The sequence below is a fragment of the Euleptes europaea genome, chromosome 7 (genome assembly GCF_029931775.1).
Source record: "Euleptes europaea isolate rEulEur1 chromosome 7, rEulEur1.hap1, whole genome shotgun sequence".
In the NCBI taxonomy this organism is placed as follows: domain Eukaryota; kingdom Metazoa; phylum Chordata; class Lepidosauria; order Squamata; family Sphaerodactylidae; genus Euleptes; species Euleptes europaea.
In genome coordinates, this window is record NC_079318.1 from 61137677 (window position 1) to 61158026 (window position 20350).

General features: G+C 44.5%; 1 protein-coding gene across 2 annotated transcripts; it reads left to right on the forward strand.

The window, feature by feature from the left end:
* The first annotated feature begins 255 nt into the window (after positions 1 to 255).
* On the forward strand, positions 256 to 19496 carry PEX6 (peroxisomal biogenesis factor 6). 2 transcript variants are annotated; one of them, XM_056852701.1, is made up of 17 exons: positions 256 to 1158; positions 4015 to 4178; positions 5011 to 5094; positions 5546 to 5648; positions 6125 to 6261; positions 7375 to 7486; positions 7791 to 7999; positions 9437 to 9632; positions 10253 to 10329; positions 11070 to 11202; positions 11992 to 12197; positions 12545 to 12606; positions 13878 to 13986; positions 15538 to 15654; positions 17257 to 17334; positions 18297 to 18436; positions 19342 to 19496. In XM_056852701.1, the coding sequence occupies exons 1-17, from the start codon at positions 256 to 258 to the stop codon at positions 19473 to 19475; spliced, it is 2964 nt and encodes a 987-aa protein (XP_056708679.1). In that variant the 3' UTR covers positions 19476 to 19496. The 2 variants fall into 2 exon arrangements, with proteins under 2 accessions (XP_056708679.1, XP_056708680.1); XM_056852702.1 differs by having other exon boundaries at positions 9440 to 9632.
* The last annotated feature ends 854 nt before the right edge of the window (positions 19497 to 20350 follow it).

Here is a 20350-nt window from a genome sequence, read left to right on the forward strand (position 1 = left end):
GCTTCCTGAGGCCTAGTGGCTCCTTAATTAAACGCTCGCTGTGGCCACAGTTGTCTCATGGACATCAACGTGTATCGATGTTTCGCCGTCCGTGAGCGCACAGTTGGCGTCTCCATGGTGAAAGCCCTCTCTCCAAGGCGCGAGGAGCGTCGGTGAGGGAGGACCAATCCTGGCGCCTTTTCGACCGGACGTCAGCCGACGGGGCGGTTTCTACGCCGCGTGACTCCCCCCTCTAGGACTCGGGGCCGGCTCTCTATGGCGGTGGCGGTGCTGCGGTGCCTGGAAGCGGAGGACCTTCCGGCGGGGACGGGGCGGCTGGTGGCCCCGGCTGGGCCGCAGTGGGCGGCGCCGGGCGGCACGCTGGTGCTGGCCTTGCGGCCGGCGGGGTGCGCGGCGCAGCCGGCGTTGCTGTGCGCGGCGCTGCAGGAGGCCGAGGCCGGCTCGGCGCGGGGGCCGGAGCTGTGGCTGAGCCGGGCCTGCGTGCGGCAGCTGGGCTTGGCGGCGGGGCGGCGGCTGCGAGTGTGGCCCGTGCGGAGGCCGCCCGTGCTGGGCTGGGTGCTGCTGGCGGCGGGGGCGGCGCGGACTCCTCCTCCTCCTGCTCCGCGGGCGGGCTCCGGCCCTGCCGTGGTGGTGCGGCGCGGGGAAGGCCTGCCGGGTTCCGGGCTGCTGGTGCTGGAGGCCCGGCCGACTTTGCAGGGCTTGCTGGGCGCCGGCACCCGCTTGGCCGTGACCGAGCTGCGGGGCGGCGGCGGGGAGGAGAGGAAGGCGCCTCCGCCGCCCCCTCCGCCGCTGGTGTCCGACTGGGCGCGTCCCGGCGAGCGGTGGGTCCGGGCGAAGCGGAGGCCGCGGGACGGCGACGGCGCGCAGGCCGAGGCGCTGTGGGTGAGCCGCGCCGCCTTGCACAGCCTGGGCCTCTTCCAAGGAGAATGGGTGTCGCTGAGCAGGGAGGTGGGAGAGGAGCCAGGCGGCTCCCCGGGGAACGGGCCTCACCTGGCCGCCCTGCGGACCTGGGAGCCCCGGTGGGGCTTCGCGTTTCGGGGGCCCGCCGCCGCCGCCGCCTCCGAGGAGGCCTTTTTGCCCGGGAAAGCGCTCGTCCCCGCTGCCTTGGCCTTCAACCTGTCCTGCGACCCCTTGGAAGGCAGCCTCCTGAAGATCCAGGTGGGTGAGAGCCGGCAGGAGGAAACAGGGCGCTGGGGGTGCCTAGGGGAGTACTAGAGACAACTAGTTAACAGCTGGTTTAAAACAAGGGTATGGCTACCTAAAAACCAAAACTATTTATTGGTTCTTGGGGTTTATCCAGGCTGTGTAACCGTGGTCTTGGTATTTTCTTTCCTGACGTTTCGCCAGCAGCTGTGGCAGGCCTCTTCGGAGGAGTCACACTGAAGGACAGTGTTACTCCTGTTGACTATTTAAATGGCTAGAATAATATTAAGAGCAATTAAAAGCTTTAGATGTAGAAATAAGGATAGTGATGGAAATAACAGGAGTGATTAAGAATGACTGGGAATAGCTAGATAGAGCTGATTTAAAATAAGGGTGTGGGTGCTTAAAAACAAAGCAAGATAAAATAAGATAAAAAGAGCCTTGTTTAAAATAACACTTATTTAAAAGTAGGAGCCTACAAAGGCTTAAGTGTAAGGGGTAAATAAGCAAAGATAATAAGGGGCAAAAAAGTGGGGGGAGAAACAGCTAAAAGAGTAGGAGTACTTGCAGTCCGATGGGGGGGGGTTTAAGGAAATTGGACTGTTGTTGTCACGGAGAACCACCTCTGCGTTACACGGGTCAAGGGTCACAGGTGCGGTTGCCCAATCAGGTCCACGTCTGATCAATCTTGTGTAGGAGAGGTTCTCCCGCCCCCCAAGTTAGGATAAGAGATGCCCCTGAAAGTTGGGCTTCTGTTACCCCACTTGTATTCCCAGCGATGTATTAAGAGTTTGAAAATGTTATAAAAAATACTGTTCACACTTTGGCCCCTTTAGCGGTGAAGACGTCTTCCAACCATTTATAAGCCGTGGTATCCAAAAACCCTTTTAAAGCAATGGGGGTTACCGCACTTTGTATTCCCAGCGATGTTTGTAAACGTTATAAAAAACATCGCTTTAAAAGGGTTTTTGGATACCACGGCTTATAAATAGTTGGAAGACGTCTTCACAGCTAAAGGGGCCAAACAAAGTGCGAACAGTATTTTTTATAACGTTTTCAAACTCTTAATACATCGCTGGGAATACAAAGTGCAGTAAACCCTCCCTGGGGCCTTTTGGCATTTTTTGAGAGTTAGAAGGGAGGAATAGCTGGACTGAATGACCTCCTGTAATGTATTAAGCATTGATGATAAAGCTGGAGGATGAGGGAGGAACCTGAATCTGTCCCAAGTAAGTGGACAGATCCTCTTGCAAGGTGTGATGGTGGGCTTTCATTTCCTGGTTGATGATTAGAGGTAGCATTGGGGAAGGAGTGACAAAAAAAAGTTTGGCAGTCTGCAAAGGTCTGCTTGTAAACAGTAATTTATTTCCCTGGTTTTGTGTGGCAAGCTGTTCTCCAGGTGACTGGATAAGCCTCTACTCTCTTAAAGAGTTGGTCAAGTTTTAAACTTTGGAAAAGGAGCAATAAAGCTTGTCCCTTCCAAGGTAGCATGCTGGTTCTTTCTGTCTCCCATTTTGCAGAGAGAAAAAGCAGCATTGCCTTAGTACCCCACATTGTCTTCCAAACACAATCTTTGTTAAAGCTGGGATATATTCTGAGACCTGTACATAATGCTGTCACTCCCATTTTCCTTGAAGGAAATAAGTCCATGCACTGTCCTCAGAACAGTCAGGTTTTAACTGAAGTTGTAATTTGTAAAGTTACCTAAAATACTGTTTCCAGATAATTTTTATTGTTAATCTGTGAGCTCCGGGGCCAGAAAGAGAATCCAGCATGTGGCTTCCAAAAGACTATTCTACTGAAACTGTTTTCTGGGAGAAGTATGCTGGGTTATTCTTGCTGATGTGTGATCCAGTTTCTGTTTACTTGGGAATAAATCTCTCTGAAGTCATTGGACTTTTGTCCCAAGGAGGTGCCATCTCCATCTGGAAAGGAAGGTTACAGCCCTACTTAGAGGTTCCACAACACAGCCTAGTTTAGCTGAGGGACAGCACTGTGGATGTCATGTACATAGTATAGCTGCACCTCCTTGCTCTCCAACCTGTTTTCTGGAGGGAATTGTGCTAGGGGAAGAGGAACATGCTGGGGTGGGGAGCTGGAAGTGGAAAAGAGTGGGGCAGAAGGGAGATAATGGGGCCCAGGGAAGTGTAACAGAGGTTGTGTTATTATAAACGGTCAATTTGCATGGCTGATTTGGCCCTGTTTTGAAACATTTTAAGCCCCAGTAGAGTGGCTTAGGTCTTAAGCAGGCAAACTAGTACGATTTTTTGCAGGGTAGGAATTTTGTGAATTTAAGCATAAGTAAGGATATGTTGATGTCTTTAAAAGAGTGTCTCAAAGGTAACCTGATTCTCTTGTGAATTGATTTTTTAAAATGTGTAGAAATGGGAGGGAGGTGTCAATATACTGAGAAGGATTTTGAATAATATGATAGTAGAAAAAGTGGGCAGTGTTTTGGTTAATTGAAAGTGTCAGGTTAGGCTTGTGAACAAAATGAGGCAGAATGGTGCCTTTTTATAAATCTGGAGACTATGTTCAGCAAAGTTTGCATAAAATTGTTCCTATGTTCTGCACCCATAAGTGTTGACACAGATTAAAACCACTGTTCCACTCACAGGTGTGTATTAAACAAATGGAAAGCATTCACTGTTTAATCACTGCAGAAAACATGTTAAAGTTGTTAATGTGTAACTAGTTTACTATTAAATGATTGAGAATGGGCGAATGAAAGGGGTGAAATCAGGTTTTCTCCAGGTAGTTAGGAGAGCAGTAGGATAGAATGGTGCTGTGTAGGATAATGCGATAATGCTGATTTCCTGGCTAGTGTCATAGCTGAATTAAAACATACCTAGGGCTGTTTGTCCTCTGTAGAGATACAGGGAGACTGCAGGTGCAGAAGAGGTGAAAGGAAGCCGGTCCTTGCTCTCTGTACCACCCTTTGCCAAGGAGCTACACATAGAGATTGTTTCCTCGCCAGCCTACAGCACCACAGGAGTCTATGACCAAATTCTCTACCAGCACTTTCAAACGCCCAGGTTAGCCTTTTAGTAAACATGTTAATTTAATCTCTGCATCCCTGTTTATGGGATCAAGGGATAATCTTGCTGTTGTGTTTCTTATTGTTTCAGTACACTGGATAAGCATAAAACAGTGCATATGTGAGCCTTACTTAAACATTTGTGAATAATTGATTATATAAAATATTAACTTTGGGGATGTTTTGAATATCTGTATTAAATCAGTGAAGTAATTTAGTTACACTAGCTGAGGGGGAGAAACACTTGTGTGCTTGTTCTCTGTCTTGTTAAACCTACTGTTCTCTGAGATCCCTGTGCTGAGTATCATTGGTAGTCTCTACTAGTCATTTTCTTAAGATTCTGCTCTTACTTAGTGCCTGTTGGTTCTAATCACAAACCTTAATTCACAATCCTGTTTCCAGATTTCCAGTGAAAACAGTTAATTGTTAAATGAAAAGTAAAAGTTGAGAGATCAACTTTTTCTTCCACTCATTTTCTTCTGTCTTACAACTTGATTTCCAATGTAACTGATTTCAAGTGTAAAGGGAAGTAATGTTTCAGTACATGTAAACATGGAATGAGCACTTCTGATGTTTTACAAATACAGATCACAGCTCTTTTTATACCAAAACCATGAAGAGATGTTACCTTTTTTGAGAAGTACAAATGTATTCATGCTCTTGCATTGTATTCACTGTAGAAATTTGAACAAGCACATTAAACTATTTTTTCATTTTTGCCAGAGGAAAAGCATTTCTGACAGTGTTGCCTGCTCCTTATCATCTTGGTGTCAAATTAATTTATTCTATTTATAATAATGTGATTATTCACCGTCGTTATTTTATTACAGGTTAGTCCAAGTGGAAGATATTCTCTGTGTGTCAACTGCAGGACACCCTGAATTCTTAGAAGGAAATTCAGAGAAATTTTTAAGGTTTGTTTTCTATCAGCTACAAGTTAAACAAAGTGAACTGTACAATTTGCAGTCAGCAAGGAGCTTAGTGTAAAAACTAACTGAAGAAGTTTGAATGGAATTTGGAATAAGTGTCTGGAGAGAACTATCTTGGGAAGATGTTGTGTGTGATGAGCAGGGTGCCTTTTTACAGTCATTGCTGAGTGAGATTTGAAGCCTGAGGAGGCTCCGTAGCATTAGGGAACTGAAGTTTATATTCAGCATTGTAATAAATGAAGGCTGGTGTGTTGGTGTGTGTGTGTGGGGTGAGGAATTGCAATGGGAAAGAACCATGAAACTGTAAAGCCCAGTTTCCCCACAAAATATAATTTTATTCCTGTCAATGTTCCAGTTCCTTCCTGCTGGTGAAGGGGTTACTCCTACATCCAAGGTCTTTGGTACTGGGATTTTAGCTTGTTTGCTCTTCCTTCAGATGGCCAGAGCTCTACTTCAAGGTGAAAAAGATAGTCGCAGCAGAGGGAAGAGAACAGAGCACGGGGTACCTGGCTGACACTCAGAACACTTCTTTATTTCTGGTAAGATGTTGGAGAGGTGAGAAACTTTATTTAAAATATTTATTAGCCTCTTTTCCACCTTATGGAACTCAAGATGGCTTACAATGTAAACAAAGCTAAATACATTAAAAAACAATTTAAAATCACAATTTAAGACCGCATTGTATTGCTAGCATCAGTGTGTGTGTGTGTGTGTGTATGGCTCTTTCAGAGCTCACTGTGAACTACAACATGACTAGGGTATTGCATACAAAACCCAAAGAGTTGTAACTAACAGGTAGACCATCTTTCTCTCCCAATTTTTGAAAACAACTTTCTTTTCCTCCTCAAACTGTGGGGGAAAATGTCTACCATATTTTAATTATTTGCAATGCCACCAACACAAGGATAAAGTTGCTTTGTGTCTTACCAAATTGCTGTCCCTCTAAAGAGCATTGGTTGAGTGAGTTGAAAAAATCTTTAAATGAAGGATGGTCTCTGCCTGCTTTATTTTGTAGGGCACTTCAACAAACAGTCCTATCCCTTCTTTTCCATCTCAAAACACTGACAGTTTTTGGAGCAGTTTATCTCCTGCTGGACTCTGTGATGTAGTGAAGCAATTGTGTGATATTTTTGGACCATACTTGTACAGTAGGTAAGTCTGCTCATTCAACTTGAATTCTCTGTAGTAAGACACTGATACACTTACCTGTGTGATCTGGGGATTGTATTTTCTGTCCGTATAGGGCAACATCTATAGAATTTGATCTTTATGTGGGGTAGTAGGGTTTTCTGGGTTATGCCGCTTCTGAGTACTATTGGTTGAAGCTGCTCGGGTACACTCCCTCCCCTCACCTGAATTTATGCTGTATGATTGGAGTTCTTTCTATGTGACATCATGTCTCTTACAGACATTTCTGGCATGTAATTGGTGGAATACTGAACCATATAGTATAGTATATAGTGGTGAGATGGATAAAAATTTATTATTTTTGTAACTGACCATTTTGGCTTGACTTACAATTTTAGTAGACAGGTTGGTATCTATGAATATAATGCAAAATAATCAAAACTGAATGTATAAATGCTCTGAACATTTTATTAAAGTTACTTGTCTCTGTAAATAGAGAAGTGTTTGTGAGTCATCATATAGATCATATTTCATACACTTGTATTTTCACTTGATGCTAAGCACCAGAGGCTAGCTTGTCACTGCAGGTGTTGTTCATTGATCCACCTGCATGCCTTTTTATTACTGTTTTATGTCTAGGTGCTACCTAATGTCTGTAGTTGGCTTATTAGTCCTATTTATGATTCTACCAGCTAGTCAGATGACATGTACCTTCCATTGCATGGAGAATGATGATGAGCAAATATCACTAGCTCTTGATTCTGGTTGATTATTTGTTTTTCTGTGGGATAGGGGAGGGTAGTTAGACAGAAGAGGCAGAGTAACACAGAATGAAACACTGGATAACAGAAGCACCTTCCAGTGCTGATTCCAGCTGGTACCGCTCTACAAAAAAGCTGCCAGTTGTAAGACACCTATTTGAGGGTGTGAGCATTGTTATGAAGAAACAATTCACTGTATATAATTTTCTAAAACTGTAAAAAAATGTTAAGTAAAATGTTGACACGTAATGTCCCTTCTCATATTGCAGAAAGGATCTACAGTATAAATCACTATTTTTTTATGGATATAGCAACCAATTAGTCTACATCCTTCCTACAAAATAAAGCAAATGAGTTGTTGATATCTGTGTTCCAGAGAGTCTCTGCTAAGTGGAACTGGAAGTATTCTTCTTTCAGGACCCAGTGGTGTTGGGAAAATGACAGTTGTTAGAGCTTCCTGTAGCCGCCTCAATCTTCATTTGTTCAAGGTAAATTCATTTAGCCTTAACGTTTCTTGATCTATGATCTAATAATGTTCAACATATGGCCCTCTTAAGACATATCACTGTTTGCAAATAGCAATGTGTTTTTTGTCGTTTGCAACCTGAAATTGGGGACATTGTCGAGAAGAGTGTGCCTCTTCAGAAAGAGGGCCTCTAGCACGGAGATGGGATTCACTGTATACCTTCTGGGTGCTTGGCTTGTCTCCTTTTGAAACCATTCAGGGACGGAAGTTCTGCAGTGCTACTAAGACAGTCTCTTATTAGATCTGTGTTCTCTGTTTGCATGGAGGTGGACTGTGTCAGTTTGTGTGGGGACACGAGCGGATCGACAGAAGCAAAGCTACAGGCTGCCTTCTCACAAGCTCAGCTCTACAGCCCTTGTATCCTCCTGATGAAAGATGTAGAGCTGCTGGGGAGAGAACGCAACGGACTCGGGGAGGACTCCAGAGTTATCCTTGCCATAAGGCACCTTCTCCTGGACAGAGAAGCAGACACCAGGTGTGACACCGGTTCACTAGAACCTTCTGATATTCATTGGAAGTGTCTGACAACTACTGCAAGAACTGTTTTCCCAATACAGTAGGCTTTAACTGAATCACGTTTACCTGTATGGGTATTGACAACATGTGAACCTGTGCTGGGGGGACATTTTCCTAATTTGTGGAAGGACCTTTATGAGCTTTTTCATTTCAAAAAGCTCTTTTTGTTAACATCCTACATGGGTTCATTTGAAACTACAATAAGTGTTACATGGCTGATAGAGATACAACGGGATATTTGCAAAGGGAAAAGTAAGTCAGTACAGACCAGTACAGTGCAGTGGTAAGAAAATGTCTGAGTCCTGGCCTGCACCAACCTTTGAATGCCCTTCAGGTGAGAGTTGTGGTAGACAGGTTGACCAGGGGATGGAGAGGATGCATGCATTGGACCAACAGCTGGCTGTAGGGATGGGAGAGGTGCTTGCCATCTTCATCAGGTTAGCGGCAGAGCCAGGGAGGCACATGCCATACCTCCCCCCCGTCAGGCAGGCTAGTGCCACTGATGGCATTGCACATGTCATGCTGGGCGGGCATTCAGCGTCTTCCCAGTTGCAGAAGTTGTGTGACTGAGAAGACTTCATGAGAACCAACAGCCTCGCAAAAAGCCAAGAGGGGAGTATGTGTGCCTTGCCATGTTTGCTCTAAAATGGGCTGGGAAGCACCCACTACTGGTTATCTGCTCTAATCAGCATGGAGGAGGATAACCTACAAAACCATTCCTGGTTTGAGGCCAGGGAGCAAGTACCACTGTAGAATACAACCATGAAGGGCATGGGGGCAGTTCTAGTAAAAAGAAGAGTTGGTTTTTATATGCCAACTTTCTCTACCACTTAAGGGAGACTCAAACCGGCTTACAATCACCTTCCCTTCCCCTCCCCACAACAGGCACCCTGTAAGGCAAGTGGAGCTGAGAAAGCTCTAACAGAGCTGTAACTTGCCCAAGGTCACCCAGCTGGCTTAGTGTGTAGGAGTGGGGAAACAAATCCAGTTCACCAGATTAGCCTCCACCGCTCAAGCGGTTCCCCACATCAGAGTCCACCGCTCCAAGAAATTTAAGTTGCTTTCATTCCCTGAATGCTTATTGTACAAGGATCGATAAACAAATGTACAAAGTGATTGATATGGAGGGGACACGTTAATTAGTTCTTACAGAGCAGGAAAATGCTAATGGAGAGAAGTCTGCTGGTACTGTTTGTGTACCTCTTCTGCCCTACTGTTTGGGACTGAAGCAATTCAAGAAGAAAAAGTAGCAGGATTGTCTCCTGGACTGTGCGGTACAACTACTAGCTGGAAGATTAGCGAGTCACTTCAGTGCAGGGGACTGCAGTGGTAGATCAGGATATTCCCTTCTCGTGTTTAGTGACGGCTTTCAAGTGTCCACCTGTGTTACTCTCAGCAGTTACCCTGTCCTGGTGGTAGGCACGACATCCAGGCTTGGGCACGTCCCTGCAGACTTGCAGACAGCTTTCCTTCACGAGGTGAAGATGGAAGCTCCATCTGAAGAGCAGAGGAAGGCCATGCTGAGCATGCTGACAGAGGGCCTCCCTCTGGGCAGAGAAGTGAGCCTGAGCAAGCTAGCCCGGCAAAGTGCGGTGAGTGACGCATCCTTCCCAGTGACCTAAAGGCTGGGTAGCCAAGCTGTGGCATAAAGGAAGTAAAGCTCTGAGTTTTAAACATTAGATTTCTAGCCTCTTGGCCCACCATTAAGGCTAAAGTGAAGGGTGATGAGCAAGGAATGTTCCTTGGTGCTGCTTAGGCTGCATCCTTACAGCACAAGGAATTGCTTCCCTTCCCTATATAAGCAGCATGCCCCAAATGAGAGTGCTAGTTGCTTTGATCACTATGGCAGAATCCCAGAAAAAAACATTTACAATAGTAAATAAGCTAGGAACGTGGTGTTCAGCTTGTTGGAGTCTACTTGACAATTTGTATAAAATTAGGATCTTCATTGAGCATGGAGTTTCTAATAAGTAGCAGCAGCATGGCTGCTGTGGCATTCATTACTTCAGAAGAATGCTCAGTTTGTGGAAAGAATGCACAATGATATTCCCAGATGGGGAATTTCAATGGTAATTCATGCGCAGGTTTTTTAATGTATAGAAAGAAACGTCTTCATGTGCCTTCTTTGAAAATGCCTTGTTTGCAGCCTGTATTGCCACACAAGTATTCCCCCCCCCCCCCGATCTCACTGTGTTTTGGTCCATGTCTACAGGGTTTTGTTCTAGGAGATTTCTGTGCTTTGCTTTCCCACAGCAGTCGTGCTGCCTGCACCAGGATCCAGAATTCAAGGTACTGGAGGAGAGTTTTCTGGTGTATTTGCATTTAGACAAGCGGACTGTGAATAGTATGAAGGAAAGATGCTAGTTTGGACCTTTCCCAAAAAGTATAAGCCACTTTTAGGAGTGGGCGCAACTGTCTTTCCTGATCCTTGTGGGATAGGATCAAGAATAAGTATTAACAGTCAAGTCCCATTGTTCTCTAGAGTCTTAACTGTGTTGGAATGTGATAGAACTGGACCAATTTTCATCCTTAAATATGGGGCAAAATAATTCTTTTGAGAGATGCAGAAAGTACCCTCAAAATCTGAACTTTTTTTGGGTGGGGGAGGGCTTCTGTTCATGACCATCTCTGTCCGCCCTTGATGTGCTGCTTTAGTACAGTTTTTTAACTTTAACACAGCTCATGCTTGAGCCCTGTCACAAGCTGGGCTAATGTGTATTTTCAGTTAACTGCAGTTAAATTAGACATCTGCCTGTAATTGTTGAATGTAGCCGTTACTATGGTGTGCTGCAGTCTTCCACGGCTGTGACATAGCAAAATGGAGCCTACTGCAACAGGGACACCCCCGTACACACTTTTGCCCCTTTGCACGTGCCTACTAAAAATTGCCAAAATAAGGGTTCTGCTCTGATGGCATGAATGTGGCACCACAGCTGACTCTCGAATTTGGAGACCCGTGGTTTAGTCAACTTGGTAGGGATCAGTAATGCTTAAAGTGGTTGTGGATTTTTCTTTTCCCCCTTTACCAGTTTCCCAGGTGGGCTGAGCAAGGAGGAAGAACATGATTTCTGTGCTGCAGGTTTCCCTCTGCTAGCAGAAGACTTCAGCATTGCGCTAGATAAACTGCATGATGCTCATTCACAGGCAGTGGGAGCACCAAAGGTATGAAACAGAACAATATGGAGCCTGCTAGGAAACTTTTGACCCTGATAGCCCAGGCTAGCCTGATCTCCTCAGATCTCAGAAGCTAAGCAGGGTCAACCCTGGTTAGTGCTTGGATGGGAGACCACCAAGGGAGTCCAGGGTCCTGAAAAAGAAGCAGGCAATGGCAAACCACCTCTGAATATCTCTTGCCTTGAAAACCCCACCAGGGTTGCCATAAGTCAGATGTGACTTGACAGCAAAAAAAAAAAAAAAGGAAAGGAAAGCTCTGACAGTTTGCTATAGATTATGCTTTGTAGAAAAGCAGGTTATAAGTGTTTCAAATAAATAAAACAAATCAACAATCATTTGTAAATTCTATGGCAAAATTGCTGATATCTTGGGGTGGGGGATGCCTCCCATAAGGATTGCATGGAGGTGTTGCACTCAAAAAGCCCTGCTGCTTACTGTTGCAGATCTTGTCATGTTGAAAGATGGAATGTACAGCAGGGCTTTACCTGTTGGTTTTAAGGTTCAAATGGGTTATATACAGCGGGAGCTTACATGTGGCCCTATCTGATCAAGGCCATATGGGACCCATCTCTTAAGACCTTTTGCGTGTGTGTGTGTGGGGTGTGTGTGTGATATGGCAGGAGTAACAACTGGGCTGTAGTGGAGTATTTAAGGATAGCTCTTGTTCAAGGGGTTTGGGGGCTGTATTCCTTTGGGAGCACCATAAGGTAATTGCAAGTTTTGGAATAAAAGAGGACAATGGAACCAGAAGATTACAAGGCTTTTCTCTTGCTGTAGATACCAGCCGTCTTCTGGCAAGATGTTGGTGGGCTCCAGGATGTGAAGAAGGAGATCCTGGACACTGTTCAACTTCCCCTAGAACACCCAGAGCTATTATCTTTAGGTCTCCGCCGCTCTGGTCTTCTTCTCTATGGTCCTCCTGGAACAGGAAAGACGCTGCTAGCTAAAGCTGTAGCAACTGAGTGCACCATGACATTCCTTAGGTAGGCATTGAGGTAAAGGTGATACAGGGACTATTGAAATGTGGTAGAATTGTGCTTGCAAGACACTGGAAACAAGAAACAGCCCCATGAGTTCAAGGATGGGCTCAAAAATGTTTAGAGACCTATCGGTTGCTAAAATTAACTGATTTGAGGAATGGAGACTGAGTTCATTTGCAGGCTAAGTTGATTTGTTACAGAAGATTTGTCATATTTAGCAAGGTTTGATTTTTGATTTTTTTGTTTTGGTTACATTCATGTTTTCTTAGTACTCTGCTCTATAAATAAATAAATTTAAATTACAAATATTAAAAAATGAAATGTTGGTATTGTTGTTTTTTCCTTTTCAGTGTGAAGGGACCAGAGCTCATTAACATGTATGTTGGGCAGAGTGAAGAGAATGTACGTGAAGGTTAGTGTGCGGCCCTAATGTTTGCTTTTTTACGAAACACCTGAAAAAGGGTATATTTTACCATATTAAAATTGGTAATTCGCAATGTAAAGTAGAGATCAGGTGAACTAAAAGGCAGTGGAATGAACCAAAATAAAACAGATGCCAAGTAGCACCTTAAAGTCTAACTGCATTTATTTCAGCATGAGTTTCATAAGTCCAAGTTCACTTTTTCAGATGCATTTTAGAAGGAAATTAACATTTTACATACACTTATAATGAAAATTATGGAGGGGGAGGGAGAGTTGGGTCAGAGAGGCTTGGTGTAGAACCTGTCATAAATCTTTTGGGTGTAAGGTAAGGGACTGAAACAGATTGGGTTGTTATACATAGTGGATGAGGATAGAGGTGAGGCTCTGGCTTTTCTCTCTTGGAGTGCAGAAAAACAAAAGTGTAGAATAAATAACAACTAATGGAAAAAGACAGAGTGAGGCATAAGAAAATTTACTGACATCACTAAAGGGGTATACTTACCATAAGAAAACATATTATAAATAACCAGTTATTTGTAGGAGGTGGGTCCTGTTAAGAGAAATTATACTGAGCAAAGAAATGGGTGTCTCTGTTTAAGCCAGGATGATAGCATTTAATTTCTTGATGAGTTATAATTCAGTACTTTTGTATTGTCTATTCTCTTTGAAGGTGTGTGTGTTTGGTAGAGCAGTGGCTTTGAGATCTGCAACAGTATTTCCAGGAAGATCAAAAAGTTCTTCCACTGGTCCCTGAAGGCTGTGATTTCTTATGTCCAATTTGTGTTTGTTGATACCCTTATGAAGGGGTTGACACATTTGTCCGGTGTAGATAGTAGAAGGGCCCAGAGTAACAGAGTGAGCATGATGGCCTGCCATTGCAATTCTGTGCTTCTTTCCGTGCACCTCTTTCTCAGACTGTTGCTTACCTGGAGGAGTTGGTCTCCTCTTATGACCTATCTTCCAAATCTTGCTTGTGTAATTTTTTTGTTTAAAAAGCTATACAGCCTCGCCAAAAATATTTTTGAGGCATCTTAGAATATTACTTTGAAGAATAGTAAATCACTGCAAAAAAACCCCAAGAACATTTTCTAAAACAGCCCAGCTTAATTTTGGGTTTCTTCATGCCTTGCAGTGGCTGGTAGCATGTAACCTAACTTGGTTTTCTGCCTGGGAAGATGAATGGAGAATTGTTTACCTCATTGCATTTGTTCCTCACACTACATGTACTGGTGACATCAGCTTGTGTTTATCTCTTTCCAGTATTTGTCAGAGCCCGGGCAGCTGCTCCTTGCATTATCTTTTTTGATGAGCTTGATTCCTTGGCACCCAATCGTGGGCGGAGTGGAGATTCAGGGGGCGTTATGGATAGGTGAGTACACCTTAGTTGTTGCGGTTCTAGTCTCTATTTTTGCTTTGTCAGTACTACATTTCACCATGTCTTTTGGTTTTTGTAGTTGGCCTGCTTTCTCCCTCTCTTTCTTCAGGGTTTCAAATTTTCCACGTTTGGCGCAGTGCTTTGGACAGGGTTAAAGTAGCTGTGCGCATCTCATAAAAGCTGGATCCAGCATACCACCATGTTTCATGGAATGCCCTTCAAAGTTTTAGGCTTGGCTGCTTGGTGTGTGTGTGTGTGTGTGTGTGTGTGTGTAAAGTGCTGTCAAGTCACAGCCGACTTATGGCGACCCCTTTTTTGGGGGTTTTCAGTATGTTTAGAATGAAACCCAGTTCATTTTAAGAGCACCACAAGGCCAGTGAACCTGTAATATCTGTATGGCTACATGACCGCCAGAAATATGACTACACATGGCCTCCTTAGTTTCTCAGACTAGCTCTAGCTCTCACAAAATGCCTTCTTGTTCCCCCACATGAACAGTAAGGCTGTTACTGCTAGAGGGAAAAATTGGCTGGGATGGAACAAGAAACTTCCCATGCATGGGAGGGGTTCTTGAACCTCCTTAGTGTAGCTTTTAGGCTCTGAGAGTGGGAAGATTATATCAGTGTAAGAGAAAAACCTGCAGGGACTCACAAAAGAGGGGAGGTGATTTTCCTTCCACCACTAAGTCCCTGCTACCTCGCCTCCTGCACTGGTTCTGCTTGGCCACCATTGATAGTGTGGCGGAATTTTAGAGAATTGAGACTAGGCTTTGTTGTCTTTTTGGATTCTCAGCTTGGTTCTTTTCCCCATAATCCTTTGTAAACATACTGCTGTGAGCTATAAGAATGCCCCACCTACCATTTCTAACCCCTCATCATCTCCCTTCATCTCCTTCCATTGTTGGATACCATTTTGGGTTGCTACAGTAAGCCAATATGCCATTCAATCTGATATCTGCACGAGCAATGATCTCACTCTTCCTGTTTTGGGTATTTTGTAGTCCACAGACTTTTGCTAGAAGTTTTCATATTATTCTGCAAACCTGTGTTTTCTCCCAAGTTTGACAGAAGCGTATACTTTAGCCCCATCCACCCCTAACCCAGTGGATTTTTGATATGCATGGGGAGCCATTCTTGACTATTAGATACATGATTTGGCAGTATTTCTGAAAGATGTGTAATTCTGTCAACCTTGCAGTCTGTAGGATACCATAATTATCTCCAAACCATTTCCTCTTACGAGTTGACTATTCTGTCTTTGTTGTTTAATCTGCCTTTTTGGATTTGGGCAAGGCTCCTTTCTTCATTGTGCTGCTTAGTCTCCTTTGCTTATGTGACACCCCTCTTGTTAAGACAAAACACAATTTTTTCCCAATGGTATACAGTGTATGTAAGCTCAGCTGGGAGTTCTGGGCACTGGTCGTCTATGCACAGGTAACTGATTTGCAATAGTATGCTCCCTTTGGATTGCTCCTGAGTCAGCTCGCTTGCTTCATGTACTGGGATTTTGGGCAGCTTTGAAATGTCATCTTGTTTCACTTGGCAGAGTCGTGTCCCAACTACTAGCAGAGCTTGATGGACTTCATTCTTCCCAAGATGTTTTTGTTATTGGAGCTACAAATAGACCTGATCTTCTGGACCCGGCACTGGTCCGGCCAGGCAGGTATGGTGGCTGCTGCTCTGGGCTCATTTCTGCCTGCAGGTGCAGTTGCCTCCCCTGAGTGCAGTTAGTGGAGAAGCCTGGCTTGAAGGAGGCAAGCTTGTTATGAGTGACTTGAGAGCCAGCGTGGTGTAGTGGTTAAGAGTGGTGGTCTCTAATCTGGAGAACCGGGTTTGATTCTCCACTCCTCCACATGAGTGGTGGATGCTAATCTGGTGAACTGGGTCATTTTCCCCTCCTGGACATGAAGCCAGCTGGGTGACCTTGGGCTAGTCACTCTCTCTCAGCCCCACCTATCTCACACGATGTCATGGGACGGGGTGATTTTAAGCCAGTTTGATTCTTCCTTAAGTGGTAGAGAAAGTCAGCATATAAAAACCAACTCTTCTTCTTATAATTTACTTGAAACACACTAAGTCTTTATGACAATGCAGAGTGAAATGAATTAGTTATGATATTGTGTTCTCCATTTATTTAAGTTGTAAAGTTCTGGCACAGGATGGTTCTCCACTCTCACGCTTGGTACAGATAACATTTTAGCCAAAGTATCCTACCTTAACTGAGGTCTTGAGGTGCTACCCTGTTTGTTGGAGCTTCTTTCCCTTGATTCCGAGATGCTGGTTCTATTCACAGCTAATGCTTCAACACTATATAAATGTTAGAAACAAATGTATTGCTATATAAAGGGAGTACTAGAGGTTAACTCCTCAGTTTCCCCACACTTCAGGAACCTCTAGGAAAGTTCCCTCAGAGTGTTCAATGATGTGTGGGGAGTATACCTGACTGAAGCATATTGTTTTTGTTAGAGACCAGGTAGCTCATTAAAGCAAGATATATCTAAATCTCAACTGGGTCCTTGATGTGCTGACTGTTAAATCTGTACACTGGGGTCAGGTATGGAGTAGGGAGAAGTTTATTCAAACCTGGGTCAACCCCCAAGTTTGCACCCAAAACAAAATAATAATAATAAAAAGTCGCTGTGCTAGAGGAAATGGTTGCCATTTTGAGTGAGCTCTCCTTCACTCGCAGGGGCAGTTCTCCTTCATGGAAGGCACAAAATGGGTGGAGTGGCCTCCCTTGCCCCTTCCCCACTGGGACCAGGCACCTCTGCTCACTCTCTAGCAAAGATGCCAGCTGCAGCCATTCTGGGGGCTGCCTTCCTTACTGTCACCACCACCTCTCGCTGAATAATCCATATAGGTGGTGGCAGAGCTGCAGGGTGGGTGCCCCGTTCATTCCCACATCAGGCAGGCAGGAAGTGTGGGAACTGCTACCACATGAGCCAGTCAGGCTGAGGAGGGGGGCAGAGGATTAGGAGGAGGAGCTGCTGCTGCATGAACCAGGCAGGTAGAAAAGGCATCATGGCAGGCAGGTAGGCCAGCAAGTGAGTGCTTAGAGAGCAACGGGGGAGGGGGGGAGGTTGGGATCCCCCTCCCCACCAGCCTTGTGGGTCCCCCACTTGTAATAGTCTAGCAGAAATGTTAATTTGTAGTCCTCATCTTTCATCCATATATTTTATGGACACAGGAGCTATTCTCTGTGTGTATGCTTGTGGGGGGAGCTTCTGGGTCTAATCTCTAAAGAGTTTTTGTGCTTCCTTGACAGATTTGATAAGCTGGTCTATGTAGGGATCAATGAAGACCGAGACTCTCAGATGCGGGTACTAAGTGCCATCACCAGAAAGTGAGTGCCTATTTCTCTGCCTACTACAAAATAAAATGTACGGCCAGAAGCTTCTTCCTTTTAGAAAAGATTTTATGCTCCCTGATATTTCTTGCAAATGGGCTGGCTGTTCTGCTGATGCTGAATGGATACTTTTCTCTCCAGCAGTGTCTGTGCGCTGCTGCATCCCACTGTAGTTCCCTGCCCATCATCAAAGGCAGTTATTTAGCATTGCAGTTCTTTAGTGAAGTTGTTGCATGACTTCAGTCTGACTTCCATGCTGCAATTTGCCCATTTGGAGTCCAGCTGAGGTTGAATCAGAGTCAATCCCATCTAGTTAGACTGGCAGCAGCTTTCCAGGATCTCAAGCAGAAATATTTCACATCACCTACTGCCTGGACCTTTTAACTGGGGATGCCAGGGATTGAACATGGGACCTTCTGCCTGCCAAGCAGATGCTCTACCACAGAGCCACAGCTCAGACTGAAATCAAGAATAACTGTATGGATTTGGTTTGTGACCATAGCCCAGCAGCATCTTCCTCAAAATATGGTACAGAAGTCGTCGTACATGTGCAATGAAATTGTGGTGAAGGTGTCACATTTTGGGATTCCCTGTGTCACTAAGTATATACTAGATTAAAGTCCAGTAGCACCTTAGAGACCAACAAGATTTTTAAAAATCCTGATAATCTCTCAGGTGCTACTGGATTCGAATCTAGCTATTCTGACGCAGACCAACATGTCCACCCTCTAAAACTGAGTTTATACTTTTTTCCCTTTAAAGGATGGACAAATCCTTGTTTCCTGAAATTGAACTCCGAATTGATTGCGAACCTGCCCGTAAAGAAAGGTTATGCCGAAAACATAGATATCTCAATCTACAGTCCCAACAATTCTTCTGGCCCATGGCTTTCTGGCGAGCTGTATCCTTGAGATGATCCTCCTCTGGTACTAACCCTCAGACATATCATTTTCTGGCAGATTTAAGCTGGACCCTTCAGTGAGTCTCCTGAGTGTCCTTGACAAATGTCCTGCACAGCTGACGGGGGCAGATTTGTATGCACTTTGCTCAGATGCCATGATGTCTGCTATCAAAAGGAAAGTGGAGTGGATAGAGGAAGGTAAGGAACCAGCACTGCCCAGCTCCTGCCAGCTACCATCTGCAGCTCTTAGTGATAGAATAAATTTGGAAAGAACAAGTTATACTCGGTTAAAGTACCTTTCCAAAGTTAAAGGCCAGTAAGCTGCACATTCTGAGTTGGATATGGTTTGATCAAACATTTGGCAGAAAATGTTATTGCCTTCAGTCAACCTAGTCTGACTTGACTTTTGTGTGGGTAAGTCAAGCAGTCTCTGAATAAATCTAAGAGACTGGTTAACTGTACTGATGGAAGATGGGCAATAGTGAGGACTGGAAAGGCAGCGTGCTTTAGGAGTCCCTCTTTTGTTGGGCTTTCCTTGTGGGAATAACTCATTTCCCTGTATTCTTGTATGTGTGTCCTTCTGTACTGTGGGGCCAAGCTGCTGAGGTATATCATCCTTTGGGATCCAGTAAGATCATTATTGTGTTTTTCTTTAGAAAGCAGGCAGTTACTTGAAGGCCAAGCTGTTTGACATGGACTGTACCTGAACACACTACACCTTTTCATGAGGCAACACTAATGCTTTCCCAAAGAAGGAAAGCCTGTTCTTAAGGAAGCAGCAGTTTGAGGTTTTTGTGTACATGTGGGTCTTTGTTCAGCTGCTCTTGTAATTCAGTTGATGGCTGAAATAAGCAGACTGTGGAAACTGTAGTGGATGATATGGCAGGCTGATGTGATGGTTTTCACCAGAAGAAAAAAAGTCCATGAGACAAGAGGGAAAATACATGCCCCCTTGGAGAAGGAAGTACCTTGTCCAACAGCCCTCCCCCTCTGAAAAATGTGTGGGTGATTTGCCTGTCCTATCTAGTCAGGAGTAGCTCATATTGTAGGTGTGTGTACTGTGTGACAACGCTGGTTTTGTAATTCCCACTGCCTTTCTGCAGGACTTGATTCGGAGAGCTCAGAGCTACTACTGACTATGGATGACTTTGTACAAGCTGCCACGAAGTTGCAGCCTTCCGTCTCTGAACCAGAACTGCTCAGATACAAATTGATCAGGCAGAGATTTACTGCTTGATAAACATCCAACGGGAAGGCAAGGGATCTATATTCAGATGCAACTGTACAACCAGAACAACCACAAGGAATCCAGAAGAATTTGCCACGGGAGCACTCACTTGGAAATTGTGATTCAGGGGGGTGGGGTGGAATTGTCAGTCATGATCTAGTTACCTGGTTACCTAATCAATGAGATAAAGGTCACATGATCTAGTCATGGAACTGGACTGATTGTAGTTTAGCTGAATACATACTACTGCAAGTTCATCCACTTCATTGTGCAGTATCGTTTTGATTACAATTTCCATAATGTAGCAGCCTCATTTATTCACAAAAAGTGTGAGAGGTTGGGGAGAACTCTTGGGAGAACAGGGGCTGTCGTGATCCCAGGAAACAGTGTTTGGCTTGACTACTTTGCTTTTCCTCTCTACATTTTGGGTGGTGGATCTCAGATTCTCTTCTCCCCCCCACACACCCAGCCTTTCAGGCCATACAAGACACCATATATTTCCAGAGAGAGAGCAAGATTTGAGTAGAGATTTCGAGTTCAGACAGCTGCCATGATTCCACCAAACAGTCCTCAGCTTACATTTATTGTTTTTGCCTTACCGTGTGCTCTAAAAAACGCCTGTTAAAAATGGCTTATGACTAAAAATGAGCAGATCTGTATTTGGTAAAATATTACCAACAGATGTAAAACATCACCATTAAACTAATATAAACAATAAAAACCACAGCAGTACAAGAGGTGGCACTGGCTGCCTGTTACCAGCCAGGAAGGGCAAAGGCCTCCCACCACAACAGGCAGCTGTCCAAATACTTCTAAAAATTCAGTCTACAAACCTCATCCAAGTAACTACCAATGACATAACTTGTATTAGAATTATCCTTCAT